The 21,830-nt window shown below is 42.7% G+C and overlaps 1 protein-coding gene across 1 annotated transcript in view; it reads left to right on the top strand.

Annotated features, from left to right (window-relative positions):
- pmm1 (phosphomannomutase 1) overlaps window positions 1-21,130 on the top strand; it is a 26,156-nt gene extending 5,026 nt beyond the window's left edge. Inside the window, exons 3-8 of the mRNA XM_079520402.1 lie at window positions 551-627; window positions 1,346-1,437; window positions 2,313-2,412; window positions 5,315-5,390; window positions 16,482-16,597; window positions 20,630-21,130. Coding sequence (XP_079376528.1) covers window positions 551-627; window positions 1,346-1,437; window positions 2,313-2,412; window positions 5,315-5,390; window positions 16,482-16,597; window positions 20,630-20,752 — 584 coding nt within the window. The 3' untranslated portion in view covers window positions 20,753-21,130. The remainder of the gene's footprint in view (window positions 1-550; window positions 628-1,345; window positions 1,438-2,312; window positions 2,413-5,314; window positions 5,391-16,481; window positions 16,598-20,629) is intronic.
- Window positions 21,131-21,830: the final 700 nt, after the last annotated feature.

Here is a 21,830-nt window from a genome sequence, read left to right as displayed (position 1 = left end):
TACAGGTCATGCAGATTAAACATGCCTATTCCAGGTAGTGTTATACTGTAATCTGTTTGTTACGAAGCATAATCCCATGAGACAGATATAGCAGGCCAGCATCCTGGGATGCACTGTTATCAGTATCACCTTGTGATGTCTGGCGTAGTAAAAAATAGATCAGCCTACTTTGAAATTGGAGCACTAGAACAGATAATCAGGGCGGGTCTGTGTTACTAAAGAGTTTGTCTTAAAAAGACAAAAAGAGTGGCTGCACAGTGCACACACTGATAGCCAAAGAGCCGATTATTTATTAGGATGCAGAGTAAAACCAACATTTCGGCAGTACAACTGCCTTCTTCAGGGTATATGTAAAAACAATTAAAATCACATATATAGAGAGCCAGGGCTCAACAGTCAACCAATCACATACTGATAGTGTTGCGGGCAATCAGGATCAGCTGTCTCACATTCCTGGGTTATTAGGGAGGAGTTATACCTCATGAATAGCTGATGGGTCTGTGTTACTGTCTGAAATGTAACTAAAATTGCCTCATGTTCTGTTTTGCAGTGATACACAAGTTTGACTATGTATTTGCTGAGAATGGCACAGTACAATACAAAGATGGGAAACTCATCTCCAAGCATGTGAGTGTGCACTTGTGTTTGTTTGTGTTTGTTTTGCCAATTTACATTTCCATGGGTGTGTGACCGTACACATGGGTGTGACCCAGAATAAGATAAGAGGGATAATGACTTATTTTAGTCCTGCAGCCGCTTCTAAAGAACACCGTATAGGTGTTCCAAGTCTAAATGGGCAGGGGTGCCCACACTTTTTGACTTGAGAGCTACTTTCAAAATGACCAGCTCGGCAAGATCTACCCACCAAATCAATTATTATACCATTGCTGAAAATAGTTTAAATATGTACCTGAGGGGGCTTTGGAATAGTAGAGTTCGTGTTACATTCTGTACAGTATAAGACAAATGCACTTGGAATGGGAAATAGAGGGGGAGAAATGTTTTGTTTTGTTTTTTATCGTTTTTTTCTTCAATATATTTTAATGAAATACTCTTTAGGGGCATGTCATGTGATCTACCTGCACAGCCTTTGTGATCTACTGGTAGATCGCGATCTACCTTTTGGGCACCCCTGGGTTAATGAGTACACTGACATTGCCGGTTACCTTACATGACCTCATCTTTTGTCAATGAATGTAAACAATAGATGTTTTAATGCTTGGATAGATGGAAGACTGTATGCTCTGCTTTGTAAAAAAAAAAAGAAAAAAAAAGAAGGAAAAAAGCCATTTGTACCACTTTAACCTTTTTGTTCCTGTGGTATTTATTACTTTCATCCCGACAGGCCATTCAGAACCAGATAGGGGAGGAGCTTCTACAAGACCTCATCAACTTCTGTCTCAGCTACATGGGTCTCATCAAGCTGCCTAAGAAAAGGTAGCACTCATAAGACATGCACGTATATATAGACTGTGTGAAGTTTATTGTCACATCACACGTTTCCAACCAGGTATAAAGGAGTGGGTGAAACTATTTTGTGTAAGATTCCTATGAATGATAGATAAAAACAATATATATTGTATAGTGAAAAATATAATAGTACATACAGCACAATACTGAAAAAAACAAACACATACTCATACAGAAATGTATAAACATTCACCTATGCAAGTACATTAGATCACAGACGAGGTCCCACCCAGACTGTACATGCACCTTTGACCTATTTCCAACTGCACGTGTACAGTAGCTCTCCTAGAGGCCCCCCCCCCCCCCCCCCCCCCCCGGCACTCTCATCATTCACAGCCAGGAATAGTACATCAATGCCACCAGGTGGGGTGAGGAGGGGTCACCAGCTAAATTCACAATGTTTTGATTCTGTCTGTAGTAATAATGTTACACATACTAACTGGTTAAGCCATCAGGACAACACGGCACAATTTGGTAATGTTTCTTTGTTTCAATGACAAACATTTAGCCTATATTTCTTTTCCCCAAACTTTTTGGGCCCTGGTTTGTTCCTCTCTTATGCACCTGTCGCTCTGTGTGCAAAAAGGCTGTTTTTAAGCTTTACTGTGACTGACATACTGCGACTAAATCCTAATTCCAAACCTTTAAAAGACATCCTGTTCTTTCTCCCAGGGGTACCTTCATTGAGTTCTGTTCTTTCTCCCAGGGGTACCTTCATTGAGTTCTGTTCTTTCTCCCAGGGGTACCTTCATTGAGTTCTGTTCTTTCTCCCAGGGGTACCTTCATTGAGTTCTGTTCTTTCTCCCAGGGGTACCTTCATTGAGTTCTGTTCTTTCTCCCAGGGGTACCTTCATTGAGTTCCGCAATGGAATGCTCAACATTTCACCCATTGGCCGGAGCTGCACACTTGAAGAGCGAATTGAATTCTCCGAAATTGACAAGGTGAGATCAGATGTGCATTTCATTTAATTGCTGATGTTTATGAGCTTCCTGTCACACTGAGGGAGATCCCCACCTTCACAGCTTTTAAAGGATAATATGCACACGGCTGCCATCTTGCCAGCAAGGTGCTACCTAGGTGCAACTTCCCATAGACAGCCCATTCATCCAAACAGAACAGTCCTGTTGTATTAAAAAAAATCACACCCGTGTGAACTGAGTGGTGTAAGGTCTTATATAGCCTGATCAGCTGTGGTCTGACGTAATGTCTGACGTAATGAAATCACACCCGGGTGAACTGGGTGACCGTAGCAACCATGCTAATTTTTTGCGCACAGACAGACAGACAGACTAACAAAGCCAGTTGTAGGAGTGGTTTACACCACTCAAAAAAACCTCACCAACATTGCAGCTGTACGGAAAGCTTGAATTATCCTCTTTCTATTTGCAATGTGTTTGTTTAATACAAATCCACTGTAGACATGTGAGCTACTCCCTATCAAGATGATTTTCTTTCTAAGAGCTGGAGTTTGGAAGTGCTTGTTGACTATCACTCTCCAGCCCATGTGTACCACCTGTTTAGAATTTGCACATAATGCAGGAGGCAACAGGAGGTTGCTTTACTGATAACGAGTGCTTCAAAACTACACCACCACCTACAAATCACTGCACAACCTGGCTCCCCCCTACCTCTCCGATCTCCTCAAGCCACACGCCCCATCCCGCTCCCTCAGGTCCAGCGACGCCGGCCTCCTTGAGGTCCCTAAAAGGATCAAACGGAAAACCTGGGGCGACAGGGCCTTCTCTGTGGCCGCCCCTACCCTCTGGAACGCTCTCCCCAAACACATCAGAGATGCCCCCTCACTTCCCACCTTCAAATCTGCACTAAAAACCCACCTGTTCACCATCGCATTTCCAAGCTGATGTGTTTTTAAAACTTGTTATATGCACTGTTTTATTGGTTTTATTCTTTTAATTGTTTTCTCTAATAAAGTTGTCCTTTTCTTGTTCCCCCCCCCCCTGGCCCCAACACATGTAAAGCGTCTTTGAGTGTTAAGAAAAGCGCTATATAAATCCCAGATATTATTATTATTATTATATTATTATTATTATTATTAAAACTCTGACACAAATAATCATCTGCAAGGAAATAGCTCATAACATGTCTACGGTAGATTTTTATGAAACAAACACTTTGCAGATAGTAAGACGATAATTCAAGCTTTTCGTACAGTTGCGATGTTGGTGAGTTTGACGTTATTTAATACAATTAAATAGGACTTTTCTGTTTCGATGAATGGGCTGTCTATGGGAAGTTACACCTCCAGTAGTGGAAAAACAACCAGTCCTGTGATCACGTATGACTCTCAGTCCACAATTAGAGGAGGCCTACCCTAGTAATTAGTTTTAATCTTTTCTTATTCTTCTCAATTTTAAAATGTCTCCTTTTTACTGTGTTTGAAATGTATCATGTTTTTGTATGATGTCTGCTCATTTCCTGTTATGTTGGTATTGTTTGGTGTAAAGTGTCTACTGACTACGGATGTAAATTAGCATCACTGCTAAAACCGAGAAGTATATTTACGCTACATTTATAATATGTACTGTTCATTAATATGCTCTGCCACGTCCAAATAAACAAATAGAATAAATAAAATTATCAGTCTATAGAATACAATATTTGCAATACAATCCATGATTGTCCCCCCATCATATTCCCATTTCACAGACTAAACCGGCCTGTCACGCCCAAATGGTCTATGGAACATGCTAATAGAATATTAACATTGAACAAATAACTAGAAACAATGTAGAAAATCATGATAATGTCTTTTGTGTTTTTACTGATACTTACCGGAAGGAATTTACTCTCGTTAATTCAATTAAATGATTGAGTGATCAGTCACTCTATCTCTCTGGGTTTGGGTCTGGGTTTTTATAAGCATGGTTGGGAAGGAGAGCAGAGGGCGAGAGAATTCGATAGGGAAAGTGTATGCACTGACTGAGTTTGAACCGGACACACAGGGACAAGTCAAAACAACGTTGTTCTTTCAAGAGAGCTTAACAGGGAGACCATTGAAGTTTCACAAAGCCATGAGACAGGGAGAAGGATAGTGCTCTGATGAAGGATAGCTGGCCTTGCAGAGAAAAGTTCTTCTTTTCAATTTAGACTAGTTTAGACTAACGAGTGTGTTTGCTATAGTTTCAGTTGTTTAAAAATGTTTTGTTTTAGTATTAGTTGTTTTTATTGTATTTGTCATGGCAAAGCTTTAAGAAGTTCAGAATAGGTATTACAATGCAAACAACACTTTGCAAAGGCAATAGTGTTGAATAAAAAAATCACACCCGTGTGAACTGAGTGGTGTAAGGTCTTATATAGCCTGATCAGCTGTGGTCTGACGTAATGTCTGACATAATGAAATCACACCCGGGTGAACTGGGTGACCGTAGCAACCATGCTCATTGTGCATGCACAGACAGACAGACTAACAAAGCCAGTTGTAGGAGTGGTTTACACCACTCAAAAAACAGATCTATTCAGTTGTTCTTATCTGAATAGATCTGTTTTTTAGATAATTACATTCTTAGCCTACAGTACATTCAGGTCATTTGATATTGTCTGTGAACATACGTACATATCACATTTATTGGATTTGGGTGAGACTCAAAATTATACAAAGGGAATTGACTGATGAAATACAGTATACTATACAATATGAGATTAAATTGGACGTTACAATAATTTGTTTTAATTACAGTGCTACCATTGCCACAACTGTCATAACAATGCAGACCTGTTTATGCAGTAAAGACACATTTACACTTTGCTGTGGTTTTTTTGTGACACTTTGTGACAAGGTATAAATTAACATTAAGACGTCATGTCCGTGCCATGTCCCCACAGAGAGAGAAAATCAGAGAGAAGTTTGTTATTGCACTACAAGAGGAGTTTGCTGGGAAGGGACTACGCTTCACAAGAGGTGAGTCTTAATTGTTCCCCACAGTCAGCTGGCACAGACCAATGTGTGTTTCCCACAGTCAGCTGGCACAGACCAATGTGTGTTTCCCACAGTCAGCTGGCACAGACCAATGTGTGTTTCCCGGGAAATGGAAGAAAAGAAGGACATTATCCCATTCTGGGCGGAACCCCTTTTGGTGTTTTAAGCATTATATTATGCTTTAGCTATTGAAAAAGAGCAGATCTACAAGCTCGTAGCGCTACGAGCTTGTAGGTCTGCAATTATTTTTAGAAATCGTGAAAATGTGCCACAAATCTTTGAATATATATTCTTTCAGAGCGAACGTTTCAACTGAAATCTTTGCTTCTGGGAGGGGGGTCCCTGGAACAACATATTTTCAAATTGGGGTCGGCGGCCAAATACACATAATTCTGGGGGTCCTTGACAGGAAATATTGAACACCACTGACATAGAAAAATAGGTATTTCAGGATTTTTTAAATTTCGAACGCCAGGCCTAAATGGGTTATTCCTCCTTACTGAGGTCTGTCTGAATTTGTAGTCAATGGACAACACTGCTAACTCAAAGAACACAAGCATCTTCTAGCGCTTTAGTTGGACTAGCTAGTTTGCAGAATGTGGTTCTCTCTCTCAAGGGGAAATATGTGTTCCTACAACTTCCTAGTGGACAGTAGGAATCATCCTAGCCATTTTCAACCTGCCATCCCTATTTTGAGCATCGTAATGTGCAAAACATTGTAGATCTACATTAACCCATTTAGGCCTGAGTTTTCTGAAAAACCTTACGTTTCTGTATCAGTGGTGCTCAATATTTCATGGTCAAGGACCCCAAAAATGATATGTAATATGCCTCCGCTCCCCATCTGAAAATATGTTGTTCCAGGGAACCTCCCCAGAAGCAAAGATTTGAGTTCAAATGTTCACTCTGTAATAATATATATTCAAAGATTTGTGTCACATTTTCACGATTTCTCAAAAATAGCAGACCTACAAGCTCGTAGCACGGCACTCGGTGCCGCTCTATGAGCTTGTAGATCTGCTATTTTTCAATAGCTAAAGTATAACATAATGCATAAAACACCAAAAGGTTATAAATCAGCTATATATAAAAAACATTTGTGAAAGTATGAAATAGGGCTTAAGTTGTGTAATGTAACGTATACGCTACTGGTATCTTCAGTTTATATAGTTTACTTCTCCAAAGTGTGTGAATGTTCTTCAGAAGTCATACCAAATGACCATAACATGTCATTGTTTCAGTAAAGCATTCTGACAGGGAAAAGATGCATTCTAACCATACCGATCATTCTCACGAAATGGAACTGTTTATATCGGTTTCTTGTGGTAAGGAAGATGGTTAACTATCTTTCCTCCTTTCCTTTGTTTTGTTTGTTATGCTCATGTGTGGGCCTCTGTAGAAGAACACAATAGCTCTAATTATGGGGACTTTGGCGATGCCAGCAATGTCTGGTTGTAACTTTCACCCGGCCAAATCACTTTCTTATCGATAATCGAGATAAAAGAATGCTCTGTCGGATATTATTACATCCGTTCATACGGAATGAAACATCCAAACTGGGACTCCTTGTCTGACGGTGTACATCAGTTTATCTCCCCAATATTACTCTGCTATCTCGCTTGTTCTACAAAGACTTTGTTTGTTGTACGTTATCTGTGGCATAAGAGACTCAACCACCTCATAGTTATTGAAGTGTAAAGAGGACATGTTGTTGTGGACATTGGAACACATGCGCACACACACACGCACGGACACACGCACGCACGCACACACACACACACACACACACACTCTCACTCACTCACTCACTCACTCACTCACTCACTCACTCACACACACACTCACAGACTCATACACAATAACATCCTCAGTGTTAATTTATCCTCTCTGAGAGCGTTTGGTTACATTTGTACATTCTCAGAGTTAAATGAACAGTAGGAATTTTACAGTGATGCGTGCGTGTCCCCCCCCCACACACACACACACACACACACACACACACACACAGCTTCCCTCCCGTGGCGTAAACGCACTGTAGGAGCAGAGAGGAGTGAGAGGTTTTCTTCAGGTTAATCACATACTTGGTGTTTGCTCGCTGCATGGTCCAGCGAGGTGAGAGGTTCTGTTAATGACTTGTGAAAGTGTACACAGTTTACAGAGTACAGACGAGCTGCTGTGCACAAACAAGACAGACTGGGCTGTTTCATCTCATCTCGTCTCCTCGCTAATGGCACTCGTAGCAGAGCGGGAAGTATCATTAACCCGTTTTGGGCGGGAACCCCTTTTGGTGTTAGCATTATGTTATACTTTAGCTATTGAAAAATAGCAGATCTACAAGCTCATAGCGCGCCACTGAGTGGCGCGCTACGAGCTTGTAGATCTGCTATTTTTGAAAAATGGTGAAAATGTGGTGCAGATCTTTGAATATATATTCTTTCAGAGCGAACGTTTTTAACTCAAATCTTTGCTTCTGGGGGGAGGTCCATGGAACAACATACTTTCAGATGGGGGTCGGCGGCCAATTACATACATTTCTGGGGGTCCTTGACATGAAAATGTTTGAGAGCGATACAGAAACATGGGGTTTTTCAGAAAACTGTCAGGATTTAGAAGGCATTTGTAGAATCGTCGTGGTGTTAGCATTATGTTATGCTTTAGCTATTGAAAAATAGCAGATCTACAAGCTCATAGCGCGCCACCGAGTGGCGCGCTACGAGCTTGTAGGTCTGCTATTTTTGAAAAATCGAAGAACGACTGACAGAAACATAGCTTTTTCAGAAAACTGTCAGGATTTAGAAGACATTTTTAGAATCTGATCTCAGGTCTAAATGGGTTAAACAGAGTACAGTTACAGTGCATTATGTGCGGCCTCAGGCCAGCTATGCTATAGACAGTGTCCTCTGTGTTAATCCATTCTGACCTGAGATCAGATTCTAAAGCTATGCTATAGACAGTGTCCTCTGTGTTAATCCTCAGTGTTCATTTCACTCCAGGACGCTCTCAGTTACAAATGGGGGGACAAGAAAGGCCTAAACAGACTCTGTCATGGATTGTATTGCAAATATTGTATTCTATAGACTGATCATTTTATTTATTCTATTTGTTTATTTGGACGTGGCAGAGCATATTAATGAACAGTACATATTATAAATGTAGCGTAAATATACTTCTCGGATTTAGCAGTGATGCTAATTTACATCTGTAGTCAGTAGACACTTTACACTTTACACCAAACAATACCAACATAACAGGAAATGAGCAGACAGCATACACAAACATGATACATTTCAAACACAGTAAAAGGAGAACATTTGAAATTGAGAAGAATAAGAAAAGATTAAAACTAATTACTAGGGTAGGCCTACTCTAATTGTGGACTGAGAGTCATACGTGATCACAGGACTGGTTGTTTTTCCACTACTGGAGGTGCAGCTTCCCATAGACAGCCCATTCATCCATACAGAAAGGTCCCATTTAATTGTATTAAATAACGTCAAATGTTATGACGGTTGGTTGTGTGTGTGATACTGATTCTCAGATATAATAACTCAGATATATATTATGCAGAGACACCGTCACACACACATGCACACTGCACAGAGAAACACCGTCACACACACATGCACACTGCACAGAGAAATCGCAAATCTACAAAATGTCGTTCAAATTTAGTGTGCTGAGGTGGGACGTTGTGGGAAGAATTGGCTGCAGAAGAGCCAGCGCCACGGATATTGCGTATATATAGTGTACAGGGCAAGTTTTATGTGTTTGCCTTCAATATCTGCCTTTGCAGCAATGACTGATATGGCTAATCTCAAGTTTTCATTCATTATTGTTTATTCTTAACACTGCTTTTCACACGAGTTCCTTTTTGCGTTGTTTCCCCCCTTTTTAAATCCATTGTTAAACCAGGGAAACTGAACTTTAACCGAACTTAACTTTTTAACTTATTGACAAGAAAAATGGCCTGCATCAAATTCCAAGGTTCCCCTGGCCTGGCTTCAACTCATCTATTTATCCCATCATTTGGTGGCTGTTTATAAAACATAGGCTGACCATATTTTCAAAAACCCAAACCAGGATTCTTAATCACTTAAATCTGTTTTTGCTACTTTTGACAATTTCTGTGACATTCATTTATTTTGACCTGGTGTTTTCGCCAGAACGGGGGACAATTATTTGAGCTCTTATAGCACACTAGTGACCTCTCAAGTTGTCTCAACAGAACAAAACCTCCTAGAGACATCTATGTACAATTTGGTACTAGTAAAAGTTGAACACCGGGAAGCTTTTGTGTGATATTTGTCAGGACTCTTGACACCTGCAGCTCTAAACTGGGACAATCGCGGCACATCGGGTCACATAATGAAGTGGGTCTATATACGTAGATGCAGCGGGGGAGGGGTCAGCGGGGGATGGGTCAGCAAAGGAAAGAGTGGTAGTAAAGCACTAACAGCTAGAGGGGCAGAGGGAGGTGTGTCAGGGGGGTGTGAGGGAAACGCAACAATCCATTGGCTGGATCATCATCAGCTGTCACGCTTTATGCTTTAGGCTATTTAGTTGTAGAGTTGTTCAGTTTAAAGGGGGGTGGGAATGAACCGATGAAGTAGAATCTAATCTGTTCCTTTTCAAAAAAGAAAGGCAGGGGATCTGTCAGTCACATTCCATGTGTAAAGAAATGCACTTTACATCGTTTCTTCTCATTAATAAAACCAATTAGCGTGCCAGATGCCGTTGCTTTTTAACACTTTACACGAGAACGGGTTCCACGGCAAAATAAAGTATCGTTTGCTGGGGTCCCTTTAGACGAGAACGGGTTCTCACGTTGCTGGGGTCCCTTTAGACGAGAACGGGTTCCACGTTGCTGGGGTCCCTTTAGACGAGAACGGGTTCTCACGTTGCTGGGGTCCCTTTAGATGAGAACGGGTTCCACGTTGCTGGGGTCCCTTTAGATGAGAACGGGTTCCACGTTGCTGGGGTCCCTTTAGACGAGAACGGGTTCCACGTTGCTGGGGTCCCTTTAGACGAGAACGGGTTCTCACGTTGCTGGGGTCCCTTTAGACGAGAACGGGTTCTCACGTTGCTGGGGTCCCTTTAGACGAGAACGGGTTCCACGTTGCTGGGGTCCCTTTAGACGAGAACGGGTTCCACGTTGCTGGGGTCCCTTTAGACGAGAACGGGTTCCACGTTGCTGGGGTCCCTTTAGACGAGAACGGGTTCCACGTTGCTGGGGTCCCTTTAGACGAGAACGGGTTCTCACGTTGCTGGGGTCCCTTTAGACGAGAACGGGTTCTCACGTTGCTGGGGTCCCTTTAGACGAGAACGGGTTCCACGTTGCTGGGGTCCCTTTAGACGAGAACGGGTTCCACGTTGCTGGGGTCCCTTTAGACGAGAACGGGTTCTCACGTTGCTGGGGTCCCTTTAGACGAGAACGGGTTCCACGTTGCTGGGGTCCCTTTAGACGAGAACGGGTTCCACGTTGCTGGGGTCCCTTTAGACGAGAACGGGTTCCACGTTGCTGGGGTCCCTTTAGACGAGAACGGGTTCCACGTTGCTGGGGTCCCTTTAGACGAGAACGGGTTCCACGTTGCTGGGGTCCCTTTAGACGAGAACGGGTTCTCACGTTGCTGGGGTCCCATTAGACGAGAACGGGTTCCACGTTGCTGGGGTCCCTTTAGACGAGAACGGGTTCCACGTTGCTGGGGTCCCATTAGACGAGAACGGGTTCCATCGTTTGCTGGGGTCCCTTTAGACGAGAACGGCGTTTTCGGGGGGTGAAAACGTAACAAAGTGAAAACACCTTCCAGAGTGCAAATCTTTGAGCTGCACCCCATTCAACTGTTATCACCCGATAATCAAGAAAATGTTCGTAATCAGCACCTTAGAAATACCCCCAGTATGTGATAATCAACATACTGGGAAATCCGGAAGAGAAACTATGGGAGCGTTTGCTTTTTTTGTCACTGATGTCAATGACGGAGGCGCGCCGTGTCTGGTGGCCTTGAGCCACGTGAGGCACCGCCGAGCGAGTCGCCGTGCCGAGTGTTGCGAAGGCCACCAGACCCGACTCAGCGCCGTCCGAGTTACGTCCCGAAAGGCAGAGAATAGTAAATATTAGAAGCCCCTAGTTTCCATGCTCCGACAATAGAGTTGGAAATGACACGTTCAGCAGGGGGAGTCCTTGACCAGGCTACGTCTGCACCACACCCTGCATGTGTGCAGTCCGGGGGAATACAGCCAAACGCCACAATGTCTAGTATGCCAGTATGTAAAAATGAGAAAAAGGCTGCACACACGTAGCCACGATGCTGTATATTTATTGACAAGAATCCAACGTTTCGACCTAGGAGGTCTTCTTCAGGGAATCATTCCTTCCTGTTTTGTCTAGTATGCCAGTATGGCCATATTGGCCGTATTCCTCCTGATAACGGTTGATTTCGTATATTTAATACAGTGATAACGGGTGAATCGGCTGTTGAAAACGCTGTCTCCTCCTGTCTCCATGTAAACGGGCAAAACGGTGAATCCGCAAAAACTTGTGACATCATGGCTCACAACGCTTATGTTTATTACATTGATGCAGAGCCGTAGGCGTCAGGTGATCATTATTTGGAGTCCCTAGAATGAGCAAGTGCTCCCTCGCCCCGCTCATCCTACGAATGTAAATGTAGCGACTAGCGATGGTGAATGTAAACGATGATGTAAACAAAAAGCCTTAAGGAAGTAGAGCGGACGTGGTTCATGCCTGGCATGGTGGCTGGTCCGTCACCACCACCTAGCCACCTGTAGTGTTTTCAATCAACGCAACGGGACTTTGCCGTTTTCTCCGGAGCCCGTTTCCGTCTAAAAGTGGCATAAGAGAAGGCTGCGCAAGCCATTATGCCCAGTGCAATCTTACGCTCTCCCCTCTCTGCCCATGCAGAGCGATGTTACCTTGGACTAAAATTAGACACAGAATTATCAGAGAGAACTCTAAATTACAGCAATCGCTTGTGCTCTGGGTTAATTCAACTGAATAGTCTAGTCTGTGTGTGTGTGGTTATAGCAAACGCAGATCAAACGATATTTTATTTGTCTTCGATAAGCCTAACTGGCAATCACATTCACTCTTAATGAGTCGGCATAATTTACTGTAAAGCAGGTAGTGCGGCCGTAAGATACCGCTTGGGGGAAAGTGCCATGGAGCGGACCCAGTGGGCCATGAAAGGTTCAAGACTGAACTGATGATTTGAAGTTTCTTTATTAATTTTGGGGGCAGCGGTGGCCTAAGGGTTAGAGGAGCGCCCTTGTGGCCGAAAGGTTGCCGGTTCGATTCCCCGGACTGGCAGGAACAATCTGGGTGGGGAAGTGATTGTCATCACTCACCCAACACCGCTGAAGTGCCCTTGAGCAAGGCACTGAACCCCCAACTGCTCCCCCTGGAGCTGCTTAGTGGCCAACAGTATAAGACTGTGGTTGTACTGGTCAGCTCCCAGGTTTTAATGTGTGTGTGTGTTTCTATGTGCAGGGCGTTGCTGAAAATGAGCACCTGTGCTCAGCTACCTTCCTGGGTAAATAAAGGATTAAAAAAAATATATATATACAATGCAAAACCAATCTTGAGACCCCATTGTCAAAAAATAAAGGAAAAACAGCGCCCTCTTTTCCTTTGAATTATTGATGTCTGTCTCGAGAGACTTAACGTAAAACCGACAAGAAACAAGACATAAAATGCATCATAAATCAGACAATGGAATTCAATAAACACGTATCCAACATCTTAATATAAGCATAACACAAACTGTACCCATAAACCATTTTACATAACCAATAAAATCCATACAGTGCATGTAACCACCTTATCAAAAAACAATATGAAACCAATAAACCATGACAATAAATGTAACACAAGCCCATCAAACCTGATAACCAATAAAAAAAGATTTTCACCATGTCCCCTTTCCAGCTGGGCGCTAATTGTTGAGTCAGTATGTCCATGCATGGTTTCCGTCTGTTCCAACTGAAATATACATCTATATACACATGATTAAAATTACATTCCACCTGATGCATTCGATCGTCATTTTTACGACTACAATCTAGGTAACTCACTTCTCCTTTGTTTGTACGTTCCATCGCCTTTCTGTCCTTTGTCCTTCTTTAATTTCCATCCTTAATATTCAAACGTTTGCCTTGTGTCTCCCTTGCTTAACCATAGACCTTATGCAGAGCGCGGCCATATTGCCATTAGGTTAATGGCAGGGTGGCAACTAGCCGCAATTTGTCATTGACACAATTTGACAGCCCATACAACCAAACAGAAAAGTCCTATCTACGACGTCAAACTCAACAACATTGCAGCTGTACGAAAAGCTTGAATTATCCTATTCAAGATTTCCGTACAGCTGCAATGTTGGTGAGTTTGACATCGTTTAATAATCAGAATCAAAATTGGCAAAATTGCGGCTAGTTGCCACCCTGCCATAGAGCGCCGAAGTCCTGACGTCACTCGCTCATCCCCTGGTTTCCCCTGGTTCACAGAAGTAATTTCTCTATGGAGAACAACATGGGCTCATCTTAAAATAGTTTCATATAAGCGTTGTGGTACAAAAATAAACAAGCTGTCTCGGCGTTATTGTCAGGGAGGTGTCTCAGTATCGTTTGCGACCGTCAGTCACTCATATATGATAGTCTGTTTCTAGCGAAAATGTAACTAATTCAGTAGCAGTAACAATAGCGTTTTCTCTCAGTCAGTTGATTCTTCATATCCATAGGAGTGAAACGGCCGGGATGACAAAACAAACAGTTCTAAAATCCCCCTATGGGGATTACAATGCAAATAAAAAGTACATGAACCTGTGGATTTGCGCCCTCTACCGATATTGACGTCAGACTTCGGTGCTCTATTAACTTTCCATTAACATAATGGCTAGATGGCCGCAGTCTGCACAAGGTCTATGGGGCAGTGTTCTAACCTTAGAGTATATATTAATAGAGACGGCACCGGATTTCTCCTCCCATCCACTTGCATTAAGTTGCTCAAAAGCGCATGCGGCGATTTCACGCCTCCTTCCGGGTAGGAACAGAGTGCATTCTGGGATGGATTGGGCCAAATCCTGAACGCGCTGTGCTGTTGACTATCATTCACGTATGAAACAGCGTTCACGTGTCATATCATGAACGTGCGCAATGATAGTCAACGGACCAGAATTGGCCCAGCGCTGCAATACCAAATTCGGCCACTATGTCCATTTCGCCTCAGGGTTTCCTCCGGGTGCCTCTAAGGTTTTAACACAGTTCCCCAGCTCCACAGCTGAGCTGGGTCCCAATCACCAATTATCCTCAGCTGGCCCAATAATGTCAAATTAAAGGGCCCGCATGCCCACACTTCCTGAATATGAAAATAAGGTAGGCTATAGAGCGTCGCAGTCCCGCCCCTTACCATGGACCAGGAAATGATTCTCCGTTCATTTTCCTCAGACATTTCAGAAAGTATTTATTTAAAGACGTTTACGCCGCGGACAAAGCCAACTCGAGTCGTGACAAATCATGAAAACAAACAAAAAATAATTAGAAAGAAGAAAAAAACGGCAGGTTACAACACTTTTTTTGTTGTTTTTCTTCTTTGTAATTATTTGTTTGGTCCAAAATATTGTTTGTGTTGTCATGAGTTGTCACGACTCGAGTTGGCTTTGTCCGTGGCGTAACCGTCTTTAAATAAATACTTTTTGAAATGTCTATGGGAAAAATGCATTGGGTTTCATTTCCTGGTCCATGGTAGGGGGCGGGACTGCGACGCTCTATACTCTAAGGTTTTAACACAGTCCCCAGCTCCACAGCTGAGCTGGGTCCCAATCACCAATTATCCTCAGCTGGCCCAATAATGTTAAATTAAAGGGCCCGCATGCCCACACTTCCTGAATATGAAAATAAGGCATAGACTGGCGGCCCGTTACATGCCAGCTGCCTTGTGCATATTTAAAGTGCCACGATTTTTTTCCACCCTAAAACATGATCATCAGGTATTATTATAATATAAGGAGGAAGAACTTTTTCCAAAAAGTGTACAGTATTTGTTAAAATCATGCTTTTATGTGGACACGCCCACCAGTTAATTAAGTATGCCTGGTTTGCCTGGTGGGTGGTGATCCACCTGAACTTAAGCCGCACCCACAGCTGTAGTTGTATGATAAAGGGGGAGGGGTTAGGGGAGGGGCTGATAGTGTGATGTCACTATATTACTGTTTATTTCATTGGCCCGTTTGATTGTCAAGGTTTCAGCCTCCAGGAAGAAACCCTAAATACAAAGTGAATATACCATTGCACATAAAAACGACTCCAGGGTGTCTAATGAAGTACTGTCACCTCATAGACACATGACAAACTAGAAAAATACACAAATTGTGGCACTCCATCTTTAACGGGTGGTACCGAGGGATAGCGCAGTGTGGAAGATAAGGCCCCTGGAACCTTTCCCCCTACCATGACATGCCCACAACAATAGGGATGCAGGGTTGAGTGTGAGTGGGGTTGTTTCCACCACCTGGCTGTCTGCAAAAGAATGTACGTCAGTTCTCACCATAATAATACTGTTGGACAAACAATTAAAATGCCAGAACATCAGATCACAGTCACTGCACACAGGGAATGGAAAACACTGTTCTCCAGCTCTGTACACATGCAGACGTACCATGGGTTGTGTTGTAAATGTGGTCACCATAATGATGATAATGATAATGAATTTATTTATATAGCACATTTCAAGACAGTCACAAAGTGCTTACATAACAGTACATAACAGGGTAAAAAACAACAACAACGTAGTCACAGCTACAACAAGATAACATTGAATGACCAGTGCTGGGGGATAAGACAAAATCTAATATGATATTTTTGATGAGAATATCTGCGTCTGTCTGTCCGTCCGTCCGTCTGTGTGTCTCCTTTATTGCCCTGATTTTCAATTTAAGGAAACCGTTTTCCATGTTTCTAGTTATTGGCATAACTTCTAGTTACTGTTCAAGACCATTGGAGCAGCACAATATAAATGGCAATACCCATGTTGTCCATCCTATGTTCTACCCATTTGCTCAGGTGGTCTCATCAGCTTCGATGTGTTCCCTGAGGGCTGGGACAAGAGGCTGTGTCTGGAGGCGTTAGAGAGTGAGGGCCTGGGCGCCATCTACTTCTTTGGCAACGAGACCTCATTAGTAAGTAAAGAGAATGTTTATAATATGAAGCTAAATGTATACCAGTTCAGTGGGCTTTTGGTTAGAGTGTCCGCCCTGAGACTGGGAGGTTGGGGTTCGATCCCCGGCCGGGTCATACCAAAGACTCTAAAAATGGGACCCAGTGCCTCCCTGCTTGGCACTCAGCATCAAGGGTTGGATTGGGGGTAAGTCCCTGCGACATACTAGCGTCATGTCCAGGGGGTGTACTTGTACAACAAGCTGCCTCACGCTACAGAAACAGGAGATGGGCTCCTGCCCTATGGGCCTCATGGCTCGGCAAGGCTACTTTAAATGTATACATTACAATGCAATATGAAAACAATGACTATACTTGAATACGGTAGATTATTACTAGGTTAGAGCAGATTATGTTACGGTTTGCAGAATGACAGAGCCTGCGCAAACAAGAGTAGTTTGAAAATAACTGATTTATCAAAGCAAAAAGAAGCTTAGCTTACAATCAAAAGTAGTAGTTGCAAGGAGTAACTCAGGAAAGCCACTCTGAAAGTGTGTGTGTGCCATGAGTCCAGTATTTATAGGGAGCAGGTAGAATGGAGAATAGTTCACAGGTTTGTAATGGGCTGGGCTGATAGTTAACTTGACTCCGCCAGATGGGGCAGCAGAGAGTACACTGGGTTCCCCCCAGTGTACTTGGGCAGTCACAATTTTGTAAAAATGTGTCAAGAGAGAGTGAAAGGTTAGAGCAGTGATATAAAACAGGGCTAGAAATAGATCTCGTGGTGCTGTGGACGTGTCGACAAGGATAAGACTGTGATGAAACCTTTGCCAGGAGTTTAGTAACAGAGATAACACAGGGGTTGTGGAATGTTTTGTCGGAAAGATCAAAGGTGAAAGGTCATGGACTTAGGTCAGAGGAGCTGACCCGTGGCGGAAAGAATGTTTCCATTTGTGTCTGTGATTGACTTCTTTTACAAAGTAGGAGAGACCGGTTTTGCACGCCCACAGTAGAACACAATACATAGAGACATGTATGGGCGGGTTTGTGCACAAGCAATACTGTCAACTAATACAGCATTAAAGGGACACAAAAATATATATGTTAATGACGTTTAGAAGATCTAGCACACTTTCCTAGGGGTCTTTATGTGTTGTGGCAACCCAGGGGAGAATAGGCAAGATTCACAATAAAATAAGAGGCTCAGAGTCAGAATCAACATAAATTGTCTTTTATTAACTTGTTAGGGAAAGGGGAAAACGGGGCAAAACATCAACTTAGGGTTCCTCCTGTCTGGGGCTTGGGCTTTTAGTCCTGTGGGCAGAGCAGAGAGAGAGCTAGTGACTATACTGTATTCAGGGGGTGGAGAGTGCTGTAGGCTCTCCCTTGTGGAGTTCAGTCAGCCTAGGAGGGAGGGAGAGAGAGAGAACGAGACCAGGTGAGCCACAATACACACAAAGCACATCCAAGTGGGTCCAAAGGTTTGAGACAGTTAAATCTTGTACTCACTTGTGAGATATCCATCATACCAGCCTCCTCATGAACAGAGTGATTCCTGCTTCCTCACTCCTCCATTAGTCCAAACTGACTCCCCAGGCAGCTTGGGCGTCGGCTATTTAAAAGCTTCTGTTGATTGCCTTACTGGCTGCAGGTGCGTCCATGTCCAGGCTCCCATTGGCTGCAATACCTGTACAGGGTAATAGAGACACACGGGGACTACAAATTTCACGCCCCCAAATGAGACAGCGGCCCCACTTCTGGTCCGTTTCAACTGTGTACTGCAGCTGCCAATGCAATCCCTATGAGAGGCATCATAAAATACCCTAATTTCACTGGTTCATTACTGAGGCTGTAGCGATTTTTTTTGTGTTCTAATAAAGTCTCCCATATGTTTGATTTGTCCTTTCCAATGTCACATACCTGCCATCTCAATATACATCCTACAATGTACTATAATATACTCCATCAGTTTGTGAAATGTACTAGCATTGTAATTCTCAAGTCAAAGTGGTCGCACGGTATATACGTCACGGTTGCATCCCATGAGGTTTTCAATACCCAGATATATTTGTTGTATTTCGTTTTATATGCTATGTATTTGTTGAAAATGATCTAAACAGCATCTTGCAAGACTACTATTAATACTCATCTGGAGAATTCACTAGGTAGTTGAAAATGTCAGGCGTGAAATTTGTAGTCCCCGTGTGTCTCTATAGAGACACACGGGGACTACAAATTTCACGCCCCCAAATGAGACAGCGTCCCCACTTCTGGTCCGTTGGCACGGATACTGCAGGCCAGCCCATAGAAGTCAATTGAAATTCAACTGTAGTTAGCCTACTTTTAAAATAATATGAAATGAACTGAAGACTATATTGATTTGAATAAAAATATGTTTCCAAATGTATGAAGTGTCTTTGTCAACATATATTGTTGTTTTCTCAATAGAGGATGTATTTCACATTTAATTTACCACTTGAATGAGTTACCCATAATGTTAACGGAGCAGAGGGGAGACGGCAGACAGAGAACCTGTCGCTTTTACGGGACGTCACTGCCTTTACGAGGCTACGAGCGCCGACTTTGAAGAGTGGAATTCTCAATATACATCCCGATCCCGACTGACTTTGTTATTCATGTCTATATTTTGAACATGTCACAGGCTTACTATATATGTTCTACCTACCACGGAGCTCCGACGGTGTGTTTTACCGCTGTCAACTTGTTGTATAATTAACTTTGCTGAATAGTTGCATGGGAAAATAACACAGCTAAATGGAGGAGTGACATCCTGACATTTTCAACTACCTAGTAGTGAATACTCCAGATGAGTATTAATAATAGTCTTGCAAGATGCTGTTTAGATCATTTTCAACAAATACATAGCATATAAAACGAAATACAACAAATATATCTGGGTATTGAAAACCTCAAGGGATGCATCCGTGACGTATATACCGTGCGACCACTTTGACTTGAGATTTACAATGCTAGCACTTTTCACAAACTGATGGAGTATATTATAGTACATTGTAGGATGTATATTGAGATGGCAGGTATGTGACATTGAAAAGGACAAATTAAACATATGGGACACTTTATTAGAACACCAAAAAAAATCGCTATAGCCTCAGTAATGAACCAGTGAAATTAGGGTATTGTATGATGACTCTCATAGGGACCAGAAGTGGGGCCGCTGTCTCATTTGGGGGCGTGAAATTTGTAGTCCCCGTGTGTCTCTATATACTCCCTCTATTACCTCCCCCAGCCTCCTTATGTGGGGAATAGGCCTGGCTGTTTCCCCTGGTTTGCCACAGTGTGTAATATGTGGTTTCAGATATTTTAGATTTTAACAGTGAGCCCATGTCTTATGATGTCATGGGCTCACTTCCTTCCTGGACTACAATTCCCATAATGCTTTGGTGCACTGGTCCTCCTTGTGGATAGGGGGAGGTCTGTCTTACTGAGACAACATGTAGTCCAAGGACTATTTAAAGAGGACGGGAAGCAAAGACTGTACGGTGGACATGTGCAGTTGAGACCAGGAAGTTGTACATGCCAAATCAGTGGATAAGTAAGTCCCAGCATGGATCATCACACAGACAGTAATGTTGGTCAGACGTGACATGTATCTACAAGTATGTACAAGCATCTCTCCTTTCAGTGGCATCACGCCATCTGCTGGACCATTTGTGCCATATCTATGATTTGTCATGTACAACTTCCTGGTCTCAAGTGCGCATGTTTCTTTCCTTCCAGGGAGCAACACCGTACGGTCTTCGCTTCCCGTATGTCCTCTTTAAATAGTCCTTGATGTAGTCCAGGAAGTAAGTGAGCCCAGTGTCCATGACATCATAGACACTGGGCTCACTGCTAAAATCTAAAATATCTTAAACCACATATTACACCGCATATAAAGACCCCCAGGAAAGTGTTCTAAATCTTCTAAACGTCATTAACATTATTTTTTTTCTTTTTGCAAAAAGGGTGGAGTGTCCCTTTAAGTCCTACATGATTGTTCTATTGTCTTACTTACTTAATTTCTTCTCCTATAGGGTGGAAATGATTATGAAATTTTCAACGACCCACGGACGATCGGGTTCACGGTCTACTCCCCAGAAGACACAGCAAGGCTTTGTCGAGAGCTTTTCTTTGATGCTCCACCCAACGAGTCTTGATTGACCAAGGCTCTCTCATGGCTCTTTTCCACTACAAGAACTAAGTGAACCGTGTTCTGGATTTGTTACCATAATCCCGCTGTGGCTGGGTTTCAGACAAGGTTCTCACAACCTTACTTGGGCCGTGCTCAGGAGGTGCTACTGTCCCTGAGTTCTGGGGAAGGCAGAACTGAGAACAAAAATATCTAGATATACAAGTGCACAGCGTGTAGATTGGCTATTTTTGCTTTTTATAATTTGTTTTCTATTTTTATGATGTACCTCGCCCATCGGGCGTGGTTCTGGTTATAATGGGAACGTAAAAACAAACAAACAAAACATCACAGAATGTCATGGGTTCTGGAAAGTTTCAGTCCAAAAGAGCCATTATGTACTTATACAACAGGCAGGGAGGTTCATTTGGAACTGTTCAAAATAAACAATGATAATACTACTGATTTTTAGTAAGCAAATTTACACATTGTTAATGTGATCATTTTTAAAAGCACCAAGTCATGGATTTTTCTTCTTCTATAGAGCAGGTCATGACCACATACTCTAGCAGTGTCTTAGTAAGTCCCCCATGAACAAGTGCTTGGCGATGGTAGCAGGCAAAAACTCCCCAGGAAGTAAACCTGGAGCACAATCTCAGAGGGATCACCTCACTAATTCCTTTTGACTGGTCTACCACCAGGGAGTCTGTATGTTAGGACGTGAATGGATGGAAAAGCCAGTTAGTATTGACAAGAGCATCACAGTCGTTTTTTAAAGTGACGGAAACAAGGGGGGGGAGAAACGCACATGGAGAATGCTATACTCCATGTACGTTTGTGTATGTTTTCATTTTTGGAGATTTAATACTGTAAAGAGCTATAATAGTATTGCTATACAATAATGTAATGATATCTGCTTGTTCTTTTTTTTAATGTTGGCTTAGTTTTTGTTTTTGTTTTAATGGGAACTTACATGCCATGAAGGTAGCATGCGACACTGGTGTTGTTAAACACTACAGGACAGAGAGTAACAGACAGACAAATGTATGCATACGGTGAGATGAAACATCTGGACCATTTTCTTTTGCTCTGTGTCAACATTGAAA

This window comes from Electrona antarctica (genome assembly GCF_951216825.1).
Source record: "Electrona antarctica genome assembly, chromosome: 14".
In the NCBI taxonomy this organism is placed as follows: Eukaryota; Metazoa; Chordata; class Actinopteri; order Myctophiformes; family Myctophidae; genus Electrona; species Electrona antarctica.
This window is presented reverse-complemented; position numbering and strand designations above follow the sequence as displayed.